General features: G+C 51.2%; 1 protein-coding gene across 1 annotated transcript in view; it reads right to left on the bottom strand.

The window, feature by feature from the left end:
* Positions 1–21,603, bottom strand: part of RTKN2 (rhotekin 2) — a 115,676-nt gene that overhangs the window by 58,522 nt on the left and 35,551 nt on the right. The window contains exon 4 of the mRNA XM_075352340.1: positions 18,501–18,554. Coding sequence (XP_075208455.1) covers positions 18,501–18,554 — 54 coding nt within the window. The remainder of the gene's footprint in view (positions 1–18,500; positions 18,555–21,603) is intronic.

Raw genomic sequence — 21,603 nt, 5'->3', positions numbered from 1 at the left:
AGCTAGGGACCCCAATATAGAGATATGCCTTGACGAGGCCTTGGGGCTCAGTTACATTGATCAATGCGATTGCTAAATATCTCCTTTTTCCCAATATTTATGGCAGGTATGCAATTCATTATTCACATGTTCAAATTAGCAAGTAGCATTTTTTCATTGTATATTCCAATATTTGTCCATATGCTTGAGGCATTATACTATTATCTAAGTTTGATGTGCAGCCTTATCCGTATATAGTATGTAATTTTTGGCTTGCACTCATAATATATATATTAGTGCTCACTTCAGTTATCCTATTCAGTTATATGTAGTTTTTTTCTGAATGTGAACACAGCTCCGCCCCTTTCGGCCATGTTTTTTCCATCTCCTATATAAGAAAGTCCTTAGTTACCCCTCTCCACCCACAGCAGTTTTTAATTGCAATGAGATGACACACAGTTAGGGTCACAGAGCTAGGGACCCCAATATAGAGATATGCCTTGACGAGGCCTTGGGGCTCAGTTACATGCTATGTGCCCACGCTGCGGATTTACCGCGGATTTTGCCGCGGATTTACCGAAAATCTGCAGCAGCGGCACTTCCAAGCCATTTCAATGGCATTTTGGAAATGCTGTGCCCATGCTGCGGATTTTTCCGCGGCGGATTTGCCGCGGATTTTGATCAGGAAAAATCTGCAGCATGTCAATTATTGTTGCGGATTTTGTTGCGGATTTTTCCCATGCAAGTCAATGCAAGGTGTAAAATCCGCAAGAAATCCGCAGGTCTGTTCCCACAGGCTCTTTTTCCTGCGGATTTGGTGCGGATTTCGCAAACAAATCCGCAGGAAGTGATGTAGGATAGTTCAGGAAGAGGAAGTTTCACCATTTTGTAGTGTAGAGTAGTGGCAGTGTAGTCGTGTTGTGTCCGGACTCTGGATTGCCAGCTAAAAGCAGCTAGTTACAGGCTGCTTGCTTTTAGCTGGCAAAACAGGATCCCAGGTCTTTTTTCACAATTCTTTTAAAAAAAAAAAAAATGTGCTCCGCTGTATTTTCACTGTCCAGCCCGATGCAAGCAAGCAACTGAGGGCTGTGCTTCTCAGCGGGATAAGGCTGAAGCATTCTCTGCCCCTCCCGCTGCTGGGACCGGCTGACGTCCGTGCCCGGGTCACATGAGTGCACATCGTCGGCTGTCAGTGTGCAGTCAGCTGACCCGCCCGCGCTCGCGAATTAAGTCAGCTGACCAGGGCTCTGATATCAGACGTTCCCAGCTGCCGGAAAAGAGCTGTGCAGCATTTAATAATACACTGACGGCTGCTGTCACCGGCTGACGTCAGTGCCCGGGTCAGCCGGGTGCACATCGGAGCCCGGCTCGGGGTTCTCATGGATTATCGTCAAGGGATTCAGGGAGTAATAAAGATGGCAATCAGGGATGTGTGTGTGTTTTTCTTTCAAATAAAATTTAAAAAAAAAAAATGTTTTCTTTTCTTTAGTACCAAACGGAGGTTCATAATGGCCGTGTCTACACAGGCATGACATTATGAACCTCGGGCTTAGTGCCAGTTTGCAGAAAACTGGCATTAACCCCGTAATATATTACCCAGCCAGCCAATGCATCAGGGCAGCTGGATGAGCCTCGGTACAGCACCTGTGAATGGCGCTTCACAACGGAGCCGCCATTTTCAGGGGCAGCTGAGGACTGTTTTTCTCAGCGGGAGGGGCAGAGAATGCTTCAGCCTTATCCCGCTGAGAAGCACAGCCCTCAGTTGCTTGCTTGCATCGGGCTGGACAGTGAAAATACAGCGGAGCACATTTTTTTTTTTTTTTTTTTTAAAAATACCAGTGAAAGGGAACATGGCACCACATTTTTTGGCTGTAAGCTGCGGCCACCACCACTGGGTTATTATATACAGCCTGTTAAAATGCTGTATATAAGAGCACAGTGGTGTTGCCGCAGCTTTTTACAAAAAAAGTGGCGACAGGTTCCCTTTAAACATTTCTGCCCCTTTATTACATAATGGATAATGGAGAAGAAAGGATGGTTGGGACAGGAAATGACATAAAGAGCCTTTATTTCCCCTTCAAAACAGACTAAGCTTTATTCAGAAACACAATAGAGTACAATGGACAAAATCCGCATCAAAATCCGCAACGAAATCTGCGTCAAATCCGCGTCAAATCCGCACCTATGCTAAGGTGCGGATTCCGGGGGAAAGCTGCGGATTTTGATGCAGAAAAATCCGCAGGTACATTCTACCGTGGACACATAGCCTAAATGTGACACGGGGGCGAGCTGCCTGATGGCCGTTATTCTGCCCCCTGGTCCTGTATGCCGCCCCCATCGCTGATTTCCATACTTGTGGACGCCGCCCACTGCTCCAGCCATCCCCACGCATGCCCAGTGCCCATCTCTCGTGGATGAGCACTGTGCCCAGTGTCACCGCTGGTGACGTGCGCGCAGGGTTTAGATTATGGGCGGTGCTGTGATGTTTATTACCAAGCAACCGCCCATAATCACGGGACCGCGCATTCCCCCTCGGCCTGCTTCGTCCTTCCTGCTTCCGCGCTCTTCCCATCTATTTCCTGCCTCAGGGCAAGATGGGAAGGAGGTGACGTGAGTTCCGCAGCACCGCGCTTGCGCAGAACGAAGCAGGCCGAGGGGGAAAGCGCGGTCCCGCGATTATGGGCGGTTGCTTGGTAATAAACATCACAGCACCGCCCATAATCTAAACCCTGCGCGCACGTCACCAGTGGTGACACTGGACACAGTGCTCATCCACGAGAGATGGGCACTGGGCATGCGCGGGGATGGCTGGAGCAGTGGGCGGCGTCCACAAGTATGGAAATCAGCGATGGGGGCGGCATACAGGACCAGGGGGCAGAATAACGGCCATCAGGCAGCCCGCCCCCGTGTCACATTTATAGAATCCGAAGCCAAAAAGGTACCACTTTATAAACTCTTTTTTTTGGTCAGAAACGGGGCACAATAATAACAGGGACCTTTCTAGAATGCAGCCCAGGAGCTGCAGAGGGGGAATCTGTTAGGTTTTAGGGGAAATTTCTGCTGACAGGTTCCCTTTAACACACAATCTCCGGTCTTCCCAAGACCACCTCTCTGACTCAAGAAAGCTTATGTGACGCCCTGGACCCCAGGGGTCACAGGTAATAACATCTACCACATTACACACACACCCCCATCCCTTGTGAGGACACACCAGTCACCCGAAGGGGAGACCTCATGCCTTCCTCAGGGCCAGTAGGGCACACCAGATGGGCGGAGTCAGGCAGAAAGACACGCCCACCGAGGAGACTACTGTCCTGAGGCAGGAAATACAAACAGAACAGAGTGTACAGTGACAGTGACAGGAGGTGTAGAGGAGCAGAGCTGTCAGGGACCCGGGTTGGAGCCTGGGATCCCCGTAACATCAGGCAGGCAGACGGTGGTGACCGCCTGCAGGAGTACCGGTGCAGCAACCGGCAAAACCGTAGGGACCAGGCCAGGGTTGGAGCCCGCCGGCCCTGAACCGGGGAGTCAACCGCTTACCGGAGCACCAGAAACCGGGTACTCAGACCCCGTCCAGGCTTAGAAGCCACTGAGTATAGGCAAATTAAATGATTGCAGTCTGGACCTCACGGGTTCATCCTCACCCAAAGTCGCGAAAGAAGGCAAAAGCCCACCGATACGGGGTGAGAGCCACCTCCAAGGGCCAAAACATCCGACAGGCCAGCGCCTGCAGGCAACCGAGGGCTCCTCCGGCAGCCAAAACGCCGGGGAGTGGGCTACCACTGTCCAGGCAGGGGAGCCAACAGTCAAACAAGAGGTGCAAGGGAAAGGGGCCACCATCAGCCTGACAAGGGACACAAGCAGCCGGCTGCGGGACCCGACCAGACCCGAACTTTGGTTTACCAGTGACTCAGTGTGAATTAATCGTTAGTGCACCAGCGCCATCCGGGCACGACACTGCACCGCAGCATGGCACCCTGCAACCCGACAACAACACCGTCGCCAGTCCCTCCCAACCGGGCCCCGGGACACACCGCCCCTACCCACGGAGGGGCTAACATCTAGGCTGCGGCCACAACACCGATCCCGGGAATACCCTCCACTCCAGCCGCAGCGGTGGTGCATCCCGTCACCACGACCCGTGGGTGGCGTCAAGACCCGTCCGATGACAATGCGGCCCCCGGCTGCGGACCTCATCCCACACCACCACCACCACCACCACCCCACTGCCTCCCCTTAATAGAGCGACGTGGCCCCCGGGCCGGAGGCGCTTGTGCCACCGACAACCCGAGCCCGGACCTCGAGCGGCTCGACCCGAGCAGCGGAGAAGCGTCCGGGCCCCTCTCAGGGTGGTACACATCGACTCTTCTGGCGTCTGCGAACAGGATAGAACCGTCCACTTACCTGTGGAAGTGCGCCTTCAGATCATCGCCAGCGGCGTCCCGCTGAAAAATTGGAGAATCCGCCATCTTGGGCGCGAAAAGTTCCTGCCCGAGCAGTCTTCCCTGAACAGAAAGGGCGCGACGACGAAGCCCCGCCCCCCCGAGAGCAGAGCGGAGCAAAAAGCCAGTGAAGTGCTCGGAAAACACCAAGGGGGGAGGGGGAAGAATGGCGGCATGTAACTAGCGCCGCAGAGTGCAGGGACGCCAGGACTCTGCCGCAACACGTTCCTGGACCCAGCAGCAAGATGTGCCAGGAGCTCCAGGCCAAAGTCCACTCCATGATGGCGGAGTGGATGTCAGAGAAGAAGGGCCTGGTCGCAACCGTGCGGGCATACGAAGTGGAGGTGGCCTCAGAGGAGCGGGTAAGCCCCCATGTCCCAGAGGGAACGGCCGCTGCGGCTGGGGGGCCCGGCCTGCTGCCATCCACCACGCCACCTCCCTCACTGCCCATACCTGCAGCCACCACCCCGACCGACCAGTTACCCCTGTCACCGGTAGCGGAGCCTGCAGCGTCTGAGAGAGAGGGTCCAGACCTGGGGCCCCCGGACCTTACCTTTGTCACCGCCCTGGAAACCGTTCCGGCTTCCATCCTGGCTGCGCCGGAGATGACGACGGCCTCGGCAGTCCGCCCGGCCGCAACGGAGGCGATCAGACGCCAGCACCGCAAGTCACGCTGACCGCTCCCAGACACCCGACCTCGGCGGAGGCACAGCGGGGATGTAGCTGCCAAGCGGCAGAGTAGGCCACCTCACAGCGGGGCCCCTCACTACTGAAGGTGCCGGTCGTAGCCAGCACGGAGGGACTCTGGCCGGGCCCGTCCCCCCACACCGGCTGACCCGAAGCAGGCAGCCGACACTCCAGTTTGGGAGCGGCAGCCACGGCAGCTGTGCCACGAGACTGCTGCTTAAGGAAGAAGGATGCTGATGTGGTAGCGGATCCCGGCTACCATGTTAAAGTCCCCGTTGGGCCTTATGTTAATTCCCGTTTAACCCCTGTTGCGTGAGTGACTGCTCATGGACAAGGCCGTGGACTTCCCGGCCACCCAAAAACTTTTGGGCTTGTAAATATTGCCCCATCCTGCCCCTTTTCATGCCTTCCCGTTCCGTTAGCCTCCGGAGAGGCAGATTGGAGGAAGGACCCGCAGCAGAGCAGGCTGGGGTCCGGTCACCACCGGGACCGGTGACCATTCTCCGTGGAGCCCTTTGACAACTTAAGGTGCACCGCACCGTACCCATTCCCACCTGGGTGATCTGGCCATGTTCCCGTTTCCGGACTGGGGAAAAGGGGTGCTGCCCATTTCTTAGGGGCAGCATGAAGGCTAGGTTGTTTGGGTGGGAAAGGCGGAAGGACATGAACCCGTTCCGTTAATAAAGTTATGCAACGTTAAAGTAAAATGCATCCCGTTATGGGAAGACCTGCAGAAATCATACATTGTACAAATGTTATTATAATTGTGTTTCCTGTTTTACCATTTTTACAGTTAAAAGAAAAATAAAAATAAACCGGAGTTGGTCGGGCAGCCCGCGGATGGTCTGCATTAAACCAAGGGGGAATGTGACGCCCTGGACCCCAGGGGTCACAGGTAATAACATCTACCACATTACACACACACCCCCATCCCTTGTGAGGACACACCAGTCACCCGAAGGGGAGACCTGATGCCTTCCTCAGGGCCAGTAGGGCACACCAGGTGGGCGGAGTCAGGCGGAAAGACACGCCCACCGAGAAGACTACTGTCCTGAGGCAGGAAATACAAACAGAACAGAGTGTACAGTGACAGGAGGTGTAGAGGAGCAGAGCTGTCAAGGACCCGGGTTGGAGCCTGGGATCCCCGTAATGTCAGGCAGGCAGACGGTGGTGACCGCCTGCAGGAGTACCGATACAGCAACTGGCAAAACCGTAGGGAACGGGCCTGGGTTGGAGCCCGCCGGCCCTGAACCGGGGAGTCAACCGCTTACCGGAGCACCAGAAACCGGGTACTCAGACCCCGTCCTAGCTTAGAAGCCACTGAGTATAGGAAAATTAAGTGATTGCAGTCTCAACCTCACGGGTTCATCCTTACCCAAAGTCCCGAAAGAAGGCAAAAGCCCACCGATACGGGTGAGAGCCACCACCAAGGGCCAAACATCCGATGGGCCAGCGCCTGCGGGCAACTGAGGGCTCCTCCGGCAGCCAAAATGCCGGGGAGCGGGCTACCACTGTTCAGGCAGGGGAGCCAACATTCAAACAAGAGGTGCAAGGGAAAGGGGCCACCATCAGCCTCACAAGGGACACAAGCAGCCGGCTGCGGGACCCGACCAGACCCGAACTTTGGTTTACCAGTGACTCAGTGTGAATTAATCGTGAGTACACCAGTGCCATCCGGGCACGACATCACCGCAGCACGGCACCCTACTCCCCGACAACAACACCGTCGCCAGTCCCTCCCAACCGGGCCCCGGGACACACCGCCCCTACCCACGGAGGGGCTAACATCTAGGCTGCGGCCACAACACCGATCCCGGGAATACCCTCCACTCCAGCCGCAGCGGTGGTGTATCCCGTCACCACGACCCGTGGGTGACGTCACGACCCGTCCGACAACAACGCGGCCCCCGGCTGCGGACCTCGTCCCACACCACCACCCCACTGCCTCCCCTTAACAGAGCGACGTGGCCCCCGGTCCGGAGGCGCTTGTGCCACAGACAACCCGAGCCCGGACCTGGAGCGGCTCGGCCCGAGCAGCGGAGAAGTGGCCGGGCCCCTCTCAGGGCGGTACACTTACAGGATCCAATGATCCTGCTGCCAGCTCCCCACGAACACCGAATCTGCCACAATCTACAACCTACTGTCTCTTTCACCAATTATCCTGTAGAGCTGGGTTGGCCAAAAGTGGGACCCGTGGCCCACAACTGGACTGAGACAGCTGAAGAGCTGAAAATAGTGAAATGCACCATCCCTCCCCCACTGCTCGCTTACCAATATCTCCACTATCTGTATTCTCAGAATGTAGACAGTAGTGCATCAGGAGCGGACATATTGGTGCAACCTGTGCAGCCGCACAGTGGCCCAAGGGGTTAGGGGGACTATTTTTACCTCCAAAGCAGGAGGAATTATGCCCATGTATTGTCCTTGCACAGGGGCCATTTTCTCTCTGTGCCCATCAGAGCGGTGTATATGTGACACCCCACGGAGACCAGGATAGGACCTTCAATCCTAATCTGGTATACCCGTCGCCGGGCCAGTAGTTTGCAGAGGTCGTGGCCTGACCCTGTTCCGTGGCCCCGTGGTGCACAGTAAAAGGGGCAAACAAGGATTGTTCCTGGAGAGGCTGTCAACGGTTACAGTGGTAACTGGGGTGACAGCCTCCTCCGCCGTGGACCCTTCCTCCGACCTTCCCCCTCCAGGAGTGGAAAGGATGATGTCAATTACGCCACCTGTGGTGTGCGGCCAGGGATAAGGCCACCGCTGCAGGATACCTCGCCGGAGGAGATGTTGGGGTGCAGCCGGGAGGGAGAACTGGGAATCGCCGGATCACAAGGCGATGACAGTACGAGTGACTGGGTTGCGGGTTTCAGATTTGTTTCAGATTTGTTCACTCACAGTTATTTATGTCGCACCCAGGATGCTGGTCTTTACTGCAATGACTCCGGTCAGTCCCAGGCAGGGCAGAGGTCAAAGTCTGGTAGGGCAACCTGTGGGCTTCTTCCTTTTTGTGCGCTCGTGTGGTGGTCCCCTCCTGGTCTCTGGAGCTCTTGGGACCCACTACTCTGCCACCCGAAGCTGCGCTGGTTCCAAGGGGGCAACAAAATCCTCCCCTCTGTAACCCTCTTCTCCTCCATGTCGCACAACTAAGGCTCTCAACTCCTTCTCAGCTAGCCACCTCTCTCATTCCAAATCTCTGCCGGCTAATGGACCTGGAGCCTCCTAACTGGGAGCTCTCTCAGCTTAGGGGTCCTTAGCCATCCACTCGCCCCCCGGTCCAAGGTAAGGAAACTGTATGAACCAGTCTGGACCTGGTTGTTCCTCTGCTCTGCCTCCCTGAGAGAGAGCGGTCCCTCAGAGAGCTGGTCACTGTTTGTCCACTCATTAGTCCCTCAAGCTGTTCTGAGGTAAAATGAAACTAAACTGTTTTGTTTTGGTTTTTTTTAACTCCCTCCTGCACGTGCCCCCACCTAAGGAATGTTCCCTCTGTGTGTGAGGCTGTGTGATGGGGGGGCTATGTGGGCTCATACTGTATGTGGGGGGGTGGGGGGGGGGTCAGAATACTTAATTCTGCTCAATATTAAACTAATAATTGTAATATTAAATAATTGTAATGAAAATGTTAATTTAAATATTGAGCAGCATTCATTTCAGTCTATTGGTCTGACCCTCTACACCAGTCATGATCTCTCATGTGGTCCCTCGAGAAATTGCCCACCACTACTATAGACTGTAAACCCACAAGGACAGGATCCTTTCCCCCTCTGTACCAGACTGCCTGTGTTAGGTTGTTCATAGTAATTTATATCAGTATTTTGTATGGAAACCCCTTTCATAGGTACAGAAACAAGAAATCAATGGTGCTCTAATATTATTATTATTAATACAATAATAATAATAATAATAATAATAATAATAATAATAATAATAATAATAATATTATTATTATAGTATTAATAATAATAATAATACAGTGCTAATAACCCTCTAGTGATGCCCGTGGGACGCTGATGTGATATCAGTCCAGCAGAGCTGTGTTTTCTGGTACAGGGCTCTAAAGATCCTGTAAAGCAGCTACTATAGAAATATGTTAAAGGGAACCTGTCATCAGAAATTTGTCTTTCAACCTAAATGTTTCCCCCTCTGCAGCTCGTGGGCTGCATTCTAGCAAGGTTTCTATACTTTTTGTGCCCCCTTTTAAACCAAAATAAATACTTTATAAAACTGTACCTTTCGGTTTGAAAATCTTGTAAATTATCCATGGGGGCGGGCCGTGTGGCGTCCGTTGCTGTATCTTACGCCGTCCCCCATGCTCCAAATCATCCCTCAGGACACCGCCCACTGCGCTCGAGGTCCCGTGCACGCCGGGACACCTAGTGACGTGGTCGCAGGCATGAGAGTATGGGCGGCGCTGTGATTGCATCGCAAGTGCGCGCCCATACTCTCGTGGGCGCGCTCTCCCCTCTGTATGTCACTCAGATCCTCTCCGCTTCTCCTGTAGTGGCCTGCTCCGCTCCTCCCATCTATTTCCTGCTGCAGGGTACGATGGGAAGGAGGTGACGTCGGGGCGGCGCAGAACACTGGAGGCAGTGGGGAAAGGGCGGGCACGAGAGTATGGGCGGGCACTTGCGATGCAATCACAGCGCCGCCCATACTCTCGTGCCTGCGACCACGTCACTAGGTGTCCCGGCGTGCACAAGACCTCGGGCGGAGTGGGCGGCGTCCTGAGGGATGATTTGGAGCGTGGGGGGACGGCGTAAGGGACAGCAACGGACGCCACACGGCCCGCCCCCATGGAGAATTTCCAAGATTTTCTTCAAACCGAAAAGGTACAGTTTTATAAAGTATTTATTTTGGTTTAAAAGGGGGCACAAAAAGTATAGAAACCTCACTAGAAAGCAGCACACGAGCTGCAGAGGGGGGAACATTTAGGTTGAAAGCCAAATTTCTGATGACAGGTTCCCTTTAAGAAATTACATCAGCCCAGGATTTTGACCTACTGTAAAGGGAACCTGTCATATTCATGCTACCCTACACTACAGGCAGCATGAATAAGAGCTGGGTGCGATAACAGCCGGGTGTATTTTACACTGAAATACCACAGCTTTTCAAAGAAAATATAGTTTGAAGATCCGTCTGGGAACTTATGGAGAGATCAGAGTTGCTCGATGCAGTCCCCCTGCCCAAATCTAAAAGTGAATGTCAGGTCTCACAGTGTGTACACTGCGAGAAACCTGTCAATCACCTGGAACAGGGCGCAGAAGTAAGGCCTCAACAGCATCTCAGAGTAACAGATTCCATAAAAATATATATGAGTGATCAAAAAGTAAATGCTGCCTTGATTAAAGGGGTTGCACAGACTTGGGATGAAATGACTGCAGACTTTAGAATCCTGACCGTGTGCCTTACACACACTGTCAGGATTCTGTTGCATTGCGGATTAAAACAGTCAGTCATGTGCCAACTATATGTGCTCATCCTCACTCGATAGAAGAGCAATGAGAAAGGACAGGCTCGTGTAGTTGGGATGTGAGTGGAAGTATGCAAATTGCATACATGACGTTATGTGACTGCCCGATCTCACCGGCAATACCGGAGAATTCTGACCGTGTGCGCACCGCACGCTGTCCAGATTCAGAAGCCTGCAGTCACAGAGTGACTGCAGACTTTCACCTCAAACCTAGACAACCACTCTCAATGGGTTGTTCGCCCTATAAAGATATTTACACTGTTCTAATTGAAGTCCAACATTACTCACTTTTCATTTCTACTACACTGTATAAAAACTCAGTGGCTAGCATTCCGACGTGGATTCTTAGACCAACTTTGGTCCCTTAATGCAGAGGCCATCATCCACATCCAGCCATTTTGTGCTATCATTGTTGAGCAGAAGACCTGCAAGCGTAGTGGATTCATCTGTCCCATTCGCCAGGTTTTACTAAACATTGATAGAGTGAGACAAATTGATGTGGAGGATGTAGGGGCCATCAATCACATCAAGAGACAAAGGCCCCGTTACACGCAACGATGCATATAACGATATATCGCCGGGGTCACGAATTCCGTGACGCACATCCGGCATCGTTAGCGATGTAGTTGCGTGTGACACCAACGAACGGCCGTTAACGATCAAAAATACTCACCCTATCGTTGATACATCATTCATTTTCAAAACATCATTGATTGTTGCAGGACGGAGGTTGTTCATCGTTACAGAGGCAGCACACATCGCTACGTGTGACACCTCGGGAACGACGAACTACAGCTTACCTGCGGCCGCCGTCAATGAGGAAGGAAGAAGGTGGGCGGGATGTTACAGCCGCTCATCTCCACCCCTCCACTTCTACTGGGCGGCCGCTTAGTGACGCCGCATGAACCTCCCCCTTAGAAAGGAGGCGGTTCGCCGGCAACAGCGACGTCGCTAGGCAGGTAAGTCCGTGTGACAGCTCCTAACGACTTTGCGCGCCATGGGCAGCGATTTGCCCGTGACGCACAAACGACGGGGTCGGGTACTTTCACCAGTGACATCGCTAGCGATATCGCTGCGTGTAAAGCCCCCTAAAGTGGCAATAATCTGAAGCCAATAACGGGTGCGGAGCACGGTCCGGTCATGCCCATGGGGCCCCTCGTTGCCGATTTGCACAAACCAGCGGGAAAGTAAAAAGTGGATTTTAGCAGGTATGACAGGCTGTGGTGACAAAATCAGCGCACAGGGGGACCATTTCAGTGGAAGACACTTAGAAAGGAGAAACATGCCAGGTTTTCTTTAAGGACTTTCCCAATGGATGTGACACTATCTGGATACCATGTTTACTAGAAATACACTGGGATTTATTAGGAAGGGCAAAAATCCAGTTACTCAACCTACAGCTGGCTTTGATCAGTACACTACACGTACCAGGGGTACATGTGAATTCTGCCAGTGGTTTTCATCGCGTAGAATGAAGCTTTGTAGAAATGTTTGACACTTGATACGGCACAAAAATATGCAGAGAAAATGACGTGTCTAAATAATTCTAGTTTTCCATTTTAACAAAAAGGAGCTAAACCGCGTTTCAGCATTTCCTGCATGTAAAGGAGCTGAAATGTGTTTCCAATAAACCTGTGAAGCCCAATGCACCGCGGAGCTGTCACCGGGCTCGTGTGTTCATTAATTATACATGCAAGAGTTTCTCCATGTGTTAGCCTTCATAGAACGGCACAGTCTGCAGAAAAGGTGCAAAATACAATAATAATTAGCAATTAAAATATTGTAAAATTCTAATTTTATTGGAACGTCAAAGCTTAAAAATACACGTGAAAGCATAAAGGACACGCTGAGTGTACGGAACCTAATGCTGTGATATTACTGCAGTTAACAAGTCGTGCTTAGAGAGATTTGCAGAATTAAAACAGTGATGAGAGCTCATTTACAGGAAAAGCGTGATGCAACTGAGCAGATGGCATTAAAGGGAATCCATCATGCCTTATATTATGTCTAGGGATGAGCGGAGCTGTGGATGTTCGGGTTTGCCAAACTTTAGTTAAAAGTTCAGTTAGGGACTCGGACTTGACTTCAGATCCCATATAACAAAAAAAAAAAAAAAAAAAAAAAAAAAAAGACCCAAACTTTGGTTTTGTAAAATGGTTGTAGTAAGAGATAAGGGGCTGCAAAAGGGAAGAAAAATGGGGTAAAGGGCAGGACAATTGCCCTGGAAAAAATTGTGGCTAGGACATTTAAAAAAAAAAAAAAAAAAAAAATTAAAGTGGGGTGCCCCCTATTTTGATAACCAGCACAGGTAAAGCAGACAGCTGGGGGCAGGTATTATCAGACAGGGAAGGCCCATGGTTATTTGGCCCTTCCCAGCCTAAAAATAGCAGCCCGCAGCTAGCCCATAAGTGGCACATCCTTTAGATACGCCAATTCTATCGCTTCTCTTGATTGCTCTAGTAGGATCGCAATAAGGTAATGTTTTGGGGGTTGACGTCAGCTGTGAATTGACAGCTGGCATCAAGCCCAAGGGTAATAGAGAGGCCTCTATTAGACACCCCAATTACTTACCCAGGAAGTATACAATTAAAAACCACACACACACACACACACACACACAATCCGGCAAGTATACAGTTAAAAAAAAAAACAAAACAAAAAAAACCCCACACAATAGTTTTTGAATAAAGACTCAAAGATATCAAAAATAGAAAGGACCTCACGTTATTTTTTCGTTTTCCCCCATTTTTTTTTTTTTCCACAGCAGCGTACAGGCATCTTTCCCATGCCGAAAAGCTTGTTGATTGACTGTGCTAGAGTCTTAAACTTTATGGGCAGTATCTGAACACCGACACAAAATTTTTTATTTTTAGATTTTCATAGATCAGACCTTTTTAAAAGCAGTGATACTATATTTGTATTTTTTTTTTATTACCTTTACTTTTAATGAGAAAAAACGGGGGTGATTTCAACTTTTATTTTTTTAACTTTTCACAGATTTTAAATAGTCCCGTTAGGAGACTATAACCTGTGATTGTCTGATCACTTGTGCATAGTGAAAAAAAAAAATCAGTCTTCTTGAAGCCTGGCCACATGCAGGGTCTCAAAGGAGCACTGCTATGACAAGTGTGGAGGTCTTCAGCAGATCCCCTGCCATCGGCAAAGTAATGTCACGCCTTAAAGTGGAGCGTTCCCATGCTGGTGGGTGTTAAATCCTGCTATGACCGTTTAACAGCGGGATTTAACGGGTTAATTGCAGACAGAGCTCTGCTCCACATGTAAGAGGCAGGTCCTGGTTGTAACACATCCATCACCTGCCACGTATGGGGCGAGTTCACCCAGTGATCCCGCTCCATATACCCGCTTCCAACTTGCGTCGTCCATGAAAAGTGGAGGTTGTGAAGAGGTTAAAGACGTGATATGCTCGCCATACCATATCTCTCAGGTCCAAGTATTGTCCAACTGAGTGAAGTGTATTGATCCAACATGTCTGGGGCTCTCGTAACACCACCACAGTTCTTGGTATGGAATATCCACACTGACCCTATTAGTAATCTTAATAAGTAAACTTTTTTTTTCCAGCACTGACGGTTTTAAAGTTTTTGCAAATCACTTTATTAAAAAGGTATTTGTCATCATTCCTTTAAAAAAAAAAAAAAAAAAAATTGCATGCACACACTCATCTGTCAGCACCTGTCTTCTCCAAGTGTTGTGCTTATCGTAAGAATCTCCTGTAGCAGTTTATCCCCAGAGTTAGCGAGACACAGGGGATGACACTTTCACTGCCATTATCTGTACTCTAAAGAATTACATTCTGATATCAATGCAACTAAAGGAAGGCAAATACACCGGGGAGACGCAAGCCATGTCATTAGTGTAAAAAACGGTTCTAAGTGGCTTCAAAACTCCTGCTTTTCCTCAGTTTCTTTACCTTCCTGCAGCTGCATTTATATTAGAATGCACTCAATTGGAGGACAGATGATAACAGTGAAAGGGACAGCCCAGCACCTGAGTCTCACTGTATCTGGGGATAAGCTGCTGCTGCAGATCTTTATCTTAACACAATACACAGAGGTTATTAGTGCTGACAAATCACTGCAAGCACCAGTACTCCAAATTAGTACATAGTGCTATAAAGACTAGGGGAAAGCAGGGGTTTGGAAGCCACTTAATTTTATTTCACAACATTGGAGAGAAATCTTCTAATACATTAAACTGCAAAGTTTCATAGCTTTACATGTTGGACAAAATTATTGAAAAAACAAATAATAATTAGTATCAGACTGTCTGATATGAGCCATTGATCTGACCACTATACTTTACATCATAGCACATGCACTCCCGGGATGACTGGCTATGTCTACTGTGGGGTGGCCAGGGTATTCTCAGCTCAGAAAGGTCAAGAACTTTGGCTATGAATGGGTGGTCCGTGCATGCTTCCCACTGCTCCATTCATTGATAAGGACCGCCTGAGATAGCCGAGTGCTGTACGTGCGGCCACCGCTGCGTTCCAAAAGGGCATTCCAGAGCTCCAGTGATCAGCAAATTATTCCTTATGTTGTAAATAGATGATAACTTACCAAGTTGGCAATGAGCTTATGAGGCTTCAGTCACCACAGAGGTACTGCACCTCAGCCAGAGGTGTGGTATCCCATTCCCGGGTAAGGAGGAGGTCACAGGTCATCACACACTAACCTAGAACCTTAAGGCTATGTGCGCACTAGAAATGTGAAGTTTCTCAAGAAAATTTCTTGAGAAACTTCTGCCAGTGAAAGATTTCCGGACCTGCGGAAAAATCCGCACCAAATCCGCATGCGGTTTTGCCGCGGATTTACCGCAGGTTTGTCCCTGCAATAAATAATAAAGATAATCGATAGACAGATAATGGATAGAGGGAAAGATGGATAGATGAATAGATAGATAGATAGATAGATAGATAGAGGGATAGATAGATAGATACAGGGATAGATAGATAGAGGGATAGATAGATAGATGAGAAAAACCTATATAATGTTCCACCTCCCTGCATTTTCTAAGCTGGCACCCTTTAGTGACTTTCATGTGGCACTAAAGGGTGCTTAGCCTTGTATTTAGCCATAAAATAAATAAATAATTAAAAAAAAACGACGTGAGGTCCCCCCCATATTTTGTAGCCAGCTTGGGTAAAGCAGACGGCTGCAGCCTGCAGACCACCGCTGGCAGCTTCACCTTGGCTGATAATCCAAAACAGTGGGCACCCCACGCTGTTATTTTAAATTATATAAATAATTTAAAACAAAAAACGTGCGGTCCCCCCCATATTGGATCACCAGCCAAGGTAAAGCGGACAGCTGGGGTCTGATATTCTCAGACTAGGGAGGTCCACTGCTATTGGACACTCCCCAGCCTAAAAATAGCAGGCCGCAGCCGCCCCAGAAGTGGCGCATCCATTAGACGTGCCAATCCTGGCGCTTTGCCCCAGCTCATCCCGCGCCCTGGTGCGTTGGCAAACGGGGTAATATATGGGGTTGATGCCAGATGTGTAATGTCACCTGGCATCAAGCCCTGGGGTTGGTGAGGTCAGGCGTCTATCAGATACCCGACATCACCAACCCAGCCAGTAATAATTAAAAAATAGACAACAAAAAAAGTTTTATTTGAAAAAACCCTCCCCACATTGTTCTTTTCAATAAATTGGTTAAAGAGGCTATCAATCCACGTCCGGCGTAATCCAATAAGGGGGGGGTCCCACGGCGATCCATACCATAGTCACTGTCCCAGTCAATGAAGAACAGAATGTTCCCCATTGGCTGGGAGAGCAATGCAGTGACCTGAGCCAACATCAATAGGTCAGCTCAGGTCACTGCAGGGGATGACGAGCGCTGCCATCAGGAGCATAGATGAGATCATTACCTTCTGTGATCATCTCCTGTACAGCTGATGTCAGCGCTGTCACTGACTTCTATGCCCGCCGCGTTGTCAGAAGTATCGCGAGAGCCCGTGACGTCACCGCTAGTGACAGTCTCGGGCCGCTCGCGAGACGGGCATAGACAGCAGTGACCGCGCTGACGTCAGGAGGCAGGAGATCGTCACAGCAGGTAATGATCTCACCTCCTGACAGCAGCGATAGTCATCCCCGCGGCTCCCAGCACTGCAGGATGTCAGTGTCTGCCTGCGCTGCCGCGTGACAGGCTGCTGACACTGCGGGCAGACACTGACACCCTGCAGTGCAGGCAGCCGCGAGGCTGGAGCGGGACACAGACTGCACAGACACCTGGAGGTCGCACGGAAGTGCTTCTGTGCGGCGTCCAGGGAGTGTGACGTCTGTGTTTACTCTGCTCCGCTTCCTCTTCCTGGCATAATGACATCGCTTCCTGCAAAACCGCAGGCAGCGATGAGCATTACCGCAGGTAATTCGCGGCTATTCCGGTGGTATACCGCACATCATTGCTACCTGCGGAATACCCCCGGAATACCGCAGGTACCTGCGGAAATTAATGGACATGCACATTTTCTCAAGAAAGTTTCTCGAGAAAATTTTCTCAAGAAATTTTCTTGAGAAAAATCCACACAGTGCGCACAGCTATTTTTTTTTCTCATTGAATTTCATGGGAAATGTCTGCACAAAGATTGCAGACATTTCTCAAGAAATTTCCGGGGCAAATCCGCGGGTAAATCCGCAGGTAAAAAGCTCTAGTGCGCACATAGCCTAACTTAGCACACTCCATTAGGCCGTAGTTAGGGCAAGTTGCAAACCAAGATGTCGCCTTAGGAACAAGCACAGCCCAAAGCTAGTCTGGAGGTGGAGCTTAGCTAATGGGAGCAGACTGTAGAACGTTAGTGAGTCAGGAAGGGGACTGAGGAGAGCGGTCCTGAGGTCTGCAGCTCGTCCCCGAATCGGAGAGGAAAGAGTCTTAGAACCACGGGAAGTGAACCATCCCCTCATGGCTCGTATCCACAGCCGGTATACTAGAGTGGAGGGACTTGGCCGCATCGGGGAACCGGTCCCTAGTCTAGTGGAGAACAACCAGGCTCAGGTAGTAAACCGGAGGCTGAGGTGACCAAGTCCCGAAGCCACCACCGCACATAACCTGCTGAAAAGGTGACCACATAGGACCAAGGGACAAGGCAGGCTCGCCACTCAAAGGGATCCGCAGACATCAGCTAAGGAGCACTGTGTGTGAGGTGCGGGACAGGCGGGAAAGGCCAGGGAGGGAAAATTGAAGGGTGCATCGGGTTGTGCCTCCAAACTATCCGGGGATCGGCTGGGGCCCATCACAGCAGGACTCAGCACTCCGAGGGCAGCCTCTGACTAGTTGTGGTAACTTGGAACTGCCAACTGTGAGTTAAGAACTTGTGACTGCATTCCTGGGTCGCCCAGTTATTCCTTGTGTCTCCAGCCTTGCGCCTCCAGCCCTGCACCCCGCCATTACATCCCAACTCCATCTACAGCCCTGGGGCCCAGCTCTACCCGTGGAGAGCTGTACCAACTGAGCTGCGTCACCACCGATCCCGAGGGAACTGAAAAGCAGCAGCGGCACCACATCTTGCCACATAACACGGGTGGCGTCACGAATCATCCCATGTAAATAATCAGCACCACCTCACTTTAAACGATACTACCAGGTTCACGGAGCTGGGCCCTGCTGCCGTGACATCCTCCCGACAGAACCGGCCCAGTAATGAGTGCTCCACGGTCCTGGTGGGCTTGTCACTTATGTGACACAAACTGCACTCTGACTATGCTTGAAAAAGGATCAAATGTGACCAGAAATGTAAAACATGGTTATGTTCGCTCAGTGGGGTTTCTAAAACCGGACTACGGGATGGAGTATTAATCAGCGTTCAGCCCTGTGCTACAGGTCGTGTGGACAATTCCTTTCAGCAAATTTGGGACCAACAATACAAATAAATTATAGTCGTTTACTTTAGGTTGTAAAACTTACTTTCTTTGCTGCCAAAATGTTCAGTGTCCTTCCACATCAGGGGGATTCTTATACCTGGATAAAGAAATGCGACTGTCAGCCATTGGAGCCATTTTCAATAATGATTTTGTATATTTCCCTTTTATATACCATATGTCATGTAAATGTTACAGGTGAACAATAACTTGGAAACATTCATTACGACTTATTTTCTTTTTCCAATGTTTACCTAAAAAAAACCAGTTGTGCATCTGTTATACAAGTTGCCCAAAAAAACAAAAAAAACACACACATACCTATACACACACACACACACACACACACACACACACACACACACACACACATTACAATATTAGAATATTATCCTGGCCATTAGAATATTCTAAATACCTCCATATATAATTTTTTAGGTAGAATTTATTTTGTTTTTTCAGTGTGCGACTGGTCCCCCTTTTTTGTCTTGTGTATGTATGTATGCGTATTTATATTATACGATCGAGATTATATATATATATATATATATATATATATATATATATATATATATATATATATATATATATATATATATATATATATAATCATGTAACACAAGGTCCTGATTTAAGCAACAGGTCATTTTCCGTGTGTGTGATTGTATGCATGCATGATAGATAGATAGATAGAGATTATATATATATATAATCTCTATCTATCTATATATAGATGTTGTTGTGTGTAGTTACCAAGTGTTTGTGTAGGGCGCTGTACATGTTCTGGGTGTTGTCTGGGTGTGACGGGGGGTGAGAGCGGTGTTTTATGTGTGTTGCGTTGTTTGTGGAGCGCTGTGTGTCTGTAGCGTTGTGTGTGTGTGTTGCGCGGTTTGTGTGTGTGTGGTGTGTTTTGGGGGGAGGTATGTTTTGTGCAATGTGTGTGTTGTGCGGTATGTGCGTATATTTGTGTGTGCCGCGGTGTTTGTGTGTTGGGTGTTGTGTGTGTGCAGCGTTGTCTGTGTGTGTGGGTGTCTGTAGGGCAGTTGTTTGTGGTTCCCAGTGTGTGTGTGTGTGTGTGTGTGTGTGGTGTGTTGTGCAGTGCGCGCGTGTTGTGTGTGTGTGTGTGTGTGTGTGTTGGGGGGGAGGTGCGCACTCCCAAACGTGCTCCATCCCCCATGCAGCGCACTCCCCATCGTGCTCCATCCCCCATGCAGCGCACTCCCCATCGTGCTCCATCCCCTATGCTGCGCACCCCCCATCGTGCTCCATCTCCCATGCTGCGCACTCCAAACGTGCTCCATCCGCCATGCTGCGCACTCCCAAACGTGCTCCATCCGCCATGCTGCGCACTCCCAAACGTGCTCCATCCGCCATGCTGCGCACTCCCCATCATGCTCCATCCCCGATGCTGCGCACCCCCCCATCATGCTCCATCCCCGATGCTGCGCACCCCCCCCATCATGCTCCATCCCCGATGCTGCGCACCCCCCCATCATGCTCCATCCCCGATGCTGCGCACCCCCCCATCGTGCTCCATCCCCCATGCTGCACCAGAATCAGCCTCTCTGCCCCCAGCATCAGCTTCTCTGCCCCCAGCATCAGCCTCTCTCCTCCCAGCATCAGCCTCTCTCCTCCCAGCATCAGCCTCTCTCCTCCCAGCATCAGCCTCTCTCCTCCCAGCATCAGCCTCTCTCCTCCCAGCATCAGCCTCTCTCCTCCCAGCATCAGCCTCTCTCCTCCCAGCATCAGCCTCTCTCCTCCAGCATCAGCCTCTCTCATCCCAGCATCAGCCTCTCTCATCCCAGCATCAGCCTCTCTCATCCTAGCATCAGCCTCTCTCATCCTAGCATCAGCCTCTCCTCTCTGTCCCCAGCATCAGCCTCTCTCCTCCCAGCCTTCCCCAGCATCAGCCTCTCTCCTCCCAGCCTCCCTCCTCCCACCCTCCCCCAGCATCAGCCTCCCTCTCCCAGCCTCCCCCAGCATCAGCCTCTCTTCTCTCAGCCTACCTCTCCCAGCCTCCCTCCTCCCAGCCTCCCTCAGCATCAGCCTCCCTCTCCCAGCCTCCCCAAGCATCAGCCTCCCTCTCCCAGCCTCCCCAAGCATCAGCCTCCACCAGCAGCCTCTCTCCTTCCAGCCTCCCCCAGCATCAGCCTCCGCCAGCATCAGCCTCTCTCCTTCCAGCCTCCTCCAGCATCAGCCTCCCTCTCCCAGCCTTCCCCAGGATCAGCCTCTCTCCTCCCAGCCTCCATCCTCCCAGCCTTCCCCAGCATCAGCTTTCCCCTCCCAGCCTCCCTCAGCATCAGCCTTCCCCAGCATCAGCCTCTCCTCCCAGCCTCAGCCTCTCTCCTTCCAGCCTCCCCCAGCATCAGCCTCTCTCCTTCCAGCCTCCCTCAGCCTCCCCTTCCCAGCCTTCCCCAGGATCAGCCTCTCTCCTCCCAGCCTCCCCCTCCCAGCCTCCCTCAGCATCAGCCTTCCGCTCCCAGTCTCCCCCAGCATCAGCCTCCCCAAGCATCAGCCTCCACCAGCATCAGCCTCTCTCCTTCCAGCCTCCCCCAGCATCAGCCTCTCTCCTTCCAGCCTCCCTCAGCATCAGCCTCCCGTTCCCAGCCTTCCCCAGGATCAGCTTCTCTCCTCCCAGCCTCCTTCCTCCCAGCCTCCCCCTCCCAGCCTCCCTCAGCATCAGCCTTCCCCTCCCAGTCTCCCCAGCATCAGCCTCCCCAAGCATCAGCCTCCCCAAGCATCAGCCTCCCCAAGCATCAGCCTCCACCAGCATCAGCCTCCACCAGCATCAGCCTCCACCAGCATCAGCCTCTCTCCTTCCAGCCTCCCCCAGCATCAGCCTCCACCAGCATCAGCCTCCACCAGCATCAGCCTCCCTCGTCCCAGCCTCCCCCAGCATCAGCCTCCCCCTCCCAGCCTCCCCCAGCATCAGCCTCTCTCCTCCCAGCATCAGCCTCTCTCCTCCCAGCCTTCCCCAGCATCAGCCTCTCTCCTCCCAGCCTCCCCCAGCATCAGCCTCCCCCAGCATCAGCCTCTCTTCTTCCAGCCTCCCCCAGCATCAGCCTCTCTCCTTCCAGCCTCCCCCAGCATCAGCCTCCCTCTCCCAGCCTTCCCCACGATCAGCCTCTCTCCTCCCAGCCTCCTTCCTC

The sequence above is a fragment of the Anomaloglossus baeobatrachus genome, chromosome 5, assembly GCF_048569485.1.
Source record: "Anomaloglossus baeobatrachus isolate aAnoBae1 chromosome 5, aAnoBae1.hap1, whole genome shotgun sequence".
In the NCBI taxonomy this organism is placed as follows: Eukaryota; Metazoa; Chordata; class Amphibia; order Anura; family Aromobatidae; genus Anomaloglossus; species Anomaloglossus baeobatrachus.
The sequence above is the reverse complement of the archived record's forward strand: the minus strand, read 5'-3'. Positions and strand labels throughout refer to the sequence as shown.